At 63.6% G+C, this 3,066-nt stretch overlaps 1 protein-coding gene across 1 annotated transcript; it reads right to left on the bottom strand.

Moving 5' to 3' along the window:
- Positions 1-279: 279 nt before the first annotated feature.
- NKX2-8 (NK2 homeobox 8) lies at positions 280-2,191 on the bottom strand. The gene is made up of 3 exons (XM_028104873.2): positions 1,978-2,191; positions 1,507-1,768; positions 280-842 (listed from the first exon to the last, which is right to left on the bottom strand). The coding sequence occupies exons 2-3, from the start codon at positions 1,754-1,756 to the stop codon at positions 280-282; spliced, it is 813 nt and encodes a 270-aa protein (XP_027960674.2). The 5' UTR covers positions 1,757-1,768; positions 1,978-2,191.
- Between the last annotated feature and the right edge of the window lie 875 nt (positions 2,192-3,066).

Genomic DNA, 3,066 nt, shown 5'->3' with positions numbered 1-3,066 from the left:
TACAAATAGCTATTTAAAAATATACAAATAAGGTTTAAGCAATAAAAATCTAGCTCTGGGGCTGGCGGTCGAGGGAAGAGGAGAGGGGGAAATGCTGGCTAAATTCCCTGCTCAGCGGCTGGGGAGGGCGGGGCAGGTGACCCCTGCGCCGAAGGAGATGGGGCCCGCAGAGAGGTGGGGCCGGGGGAACACTCCGGATCTCGGCTTCCAGCCCTGCTTCGGCCGCAGAGCCGCTCCAAAGTCCGGGGTAGCCCCACATGCCCGCGCCCCGCAACGGCCTCACCAGTTCCAGGAGACCAGGGCTGGGGGCGCTAAGTGCTGGTAGGCGGGGAAGAGGCCGAGAGCCGAGCAAGGCCCGAAGGCGGCATAGCCTGGCAGAGGGCAGGTGGCGGCCGGGGACGCGCCGCTCTTGTCCTGGGCGGAGGCCGTGCTTAGATCGCCGCTGCCGCAAGGCTGCCCGTCGCGCACCAGCACGGGGACCACCACGCGGCGCAGCAGGCCCGGGGCGGCACGCAACTCGGCAGCGGCTGCCAGGTCAGGCGACTCCGCCAACCCCGGCGCGCCGGGTGCGCGCGCGCGTTTCAGCTTGTAGCGATGGTTCTGGAACCAGATTTTGACCTGTGTGGGCGTGAGGCGAAGCAGGCGCGCCAGCTGCTCGCGCTCGGGCGCGGACAGGTAGCGCTGCTGCCGAAAGCGTCGCTCCAACTCCAGCGTTTGCGCCTTGGAGAACAGCACCCGACGCTTCTTCCTCTTTTCAGCGTCTGAGCCGGGAGACACCGGCCGAGTGCACGGCCGCTGCGACGAGCCGGGAAGGCTGGTCTCCGGGCTGCTCTCGTCCGAGGCTAGGGGCGGCAAAGGAGACACGGCATGATGAGACGCCGGCTGGTTCTCTCTCTCTCTCGCGCGCGCGTGGAACCACTGGCCGGAGGGCGCCGCCACTCGCCCGCGGCTTTAGGGCTGAGACCATTACCTTCCCTGGGCCCGCATCTGGACACCCACCTCTCCAAATTCAGTGATCTAATTTATACCACAACCTGAGACAGCGCCTCCGAAGAAACTCACCAGGGCCCTCTTAAAGCAAGTCCACACTGGTCGCTGCGCTAGCAGACGAATTTACCGCAAGCTGGGACACCAACCCTGGCCACCTCCAGGTCTACTGCAATAGCTGCCGAGGTTTGCAAAGCCTTGGAGAGCTAAGATCGCCACTGCTAACCCATCTCAGACCGAGGCCTGAGAACGTAGCCGCGTTTTCAGACATTTAAGGGCCATTTCTTAAATATTTAAATATTGTAACCTCTAGAAACAGAAACCCAGATCCCGGGCGTCAGTGCCAGGCGCAAGGATCTGCTCTCAGGATGTGCTGACTAGGGCACGATTGGCATAGGCGTTTATGGAGAACAGAGCCTCTGATTCAAAGACTGGTTTTGACTTCCCAGTCCCGCATGGGTCGGGCGCGTGGTTCTGCTCCCGCCTCCCCACTGCCCCCGTGGTCCTCCGCTTACTCACAGGGGTAGTGGCTGCGCTCGGATTCCAACCAGGTGGCGCAGGGGCCGGGCCCGGGAGCGCGTACCTCCGGCTCCCGCCTCCGCAGGTGGTGTGCGTCCTGCTCGGGTAAATCCAGGAGGCTGCGCACGGTGAAGCTGAGGCGTCCAGAGGTGGCCATGGCCAAGGAGGGGAAGGAGGCGGGGGCGGGGCAGGCTGGGAACCGAGGGGCGGCCGGGGACGCCGCTGCTACGGGTGGGCGCCAGAGGCGCATGCCATGCGCTGGCTGCCGGGATATTAGCGCGCTTACAGCCGAATCTGTTTATATAAACAGCTCTTCCCACCCGGGATGCTTTGAAAGCCGAGGTCCGGGTCTCCAGGGTGTTAAGTACCTGAATGAGTGCTGGACCAAAGACCAAGCGAGCCCGGAAGGTGCCACCTCCGCCCCCCCCCGCCCCGCCCCGTCCCGTCCCCCGCCCCTCGGCGCCCCGTTACCTCCCAGAGGCGGCAGGAAGCAGCTCTACGGCATTAGTGATTCTGTCTGATTAGCCCAAAGTGGGGACAGATAATGGGGATTGTTACCAATGAATAACATCTTGGGTGGCGAGCGGTGGTCACCACCCGCCCGTCCCAGCCCCAGCTTCCTCCTCCTCCTGGGCTGACACGGGGCCTGGCCCCGCAGGAGCACCGGCTAGGGTGGGGGCGGCATGGGTGGGTTTATGAGCACCCAGGAATTTATTCCCTGTTTGCTTTATTCCTCGAGCTTGTTTGCTAGAGTGTTCGTTTCCCGCAATTATCCGGAAAGTGATTTACAAGGCGGCGTTAAACTCTGGCGCGCTCTTTCTCTTTTTGGTTTAGGCCCCTGTAAGGATTCAGAGGCGAGAAATTTCAGGCGGGCACAGAGTTGGGGCCTGGTTCCGCCGGCATCTGGGCCGAAGGTTTTGAAAGCCTCTAGGAACCACAACCCAAACGTTCCCCCCTTCAAGGTGTGCTGGGAAAGGGCTGGCAGTAGCACAGGAGCCCCGGCTCGGCGCCCGTTTCCCCAGACCGGCAAAAAGGAGGCGGAATCCGGCCGAGCTGCTCAGGTCCTTAGTGCCACCCTCGTTAGCCCAGCCCCGCCCGGCTGCTGCGGGTCGTGGGTCCAGCCCCCGTGGCCGCCCTCCTCAGAGCCCAGCCCAGGCCCGCTCTAGGACCCACCGGCGGCGGCGTTTCCCCGGGAGCCGGTGAAGGCCTTGCGGCCTCCTTGGCGTCGCCAGACCTTCTGGCGCCACTTGAGAGCTTCAGCTATGTGGCCTCAATGTCAGGCCCGGTACCGGGGGTACGGCCTCCGCCCCAGGGCAGGCCTTCAGCCTGGGCTTCCCGCTCCAGGCAGCTGCCCGGCCTAGTCCGGTACTGGACCGATTGGGAGAATTAGGACTGGGCCCGCCGGGCAGAAGAGGGCCTGCCCAGGGTTTTCTGAGATCTAGTCCCCACAGCCCCACCCGAGCGAATGATCAAGGTAGACGGCGCAGGGAGCCAGGCGCCGATACATTTTGTTGGCCCCTTGGCTCCCCCGTGGTCCCGCTTCGGTCTAGGGCTCATTGA

Source organism: Eumetopias jubatus, unplaced genomic scaffold, assembly GCF_037043125.1.
Source record: "Eumetopias jubatus isolate StellerSeaLion01/CBP00866 unplaced genomic scaffold, mEumJub1_p1.0 scaffold_7, whole genome shotgun sequence".
NCBI classification, from domain to species: domain Eukaryota; kingdom Metazoa; phylum Chordata; class Mammalia; order Carnivora; family Otariidae; genus Eumetopias; species Eumetopias jubatus.
The sequence above is the reverse complement of the archived record's forward strand: the minus strand, read 5'-3'. Positions and strand labels throughout refer to the sequence as shown.

Bases quoted from the DNA above. Each gene is read 5' to 3' on its own strand.
- NKX2-8 (XM_028104873.2), bottom strand. From the start codon at position 1,756: ATGCGCCTCTGGCGCCCACCCGTAGCAGCGGCGTCCCCGGCCGCCCCT. The intron at 843-1,506 runs GTGAGTAAGCGG...TGCCGCCCCTAG, and splicing joins CGAGCGCAGCCACTACCCCT to CCTCGGACGAGAGCAGCCCG.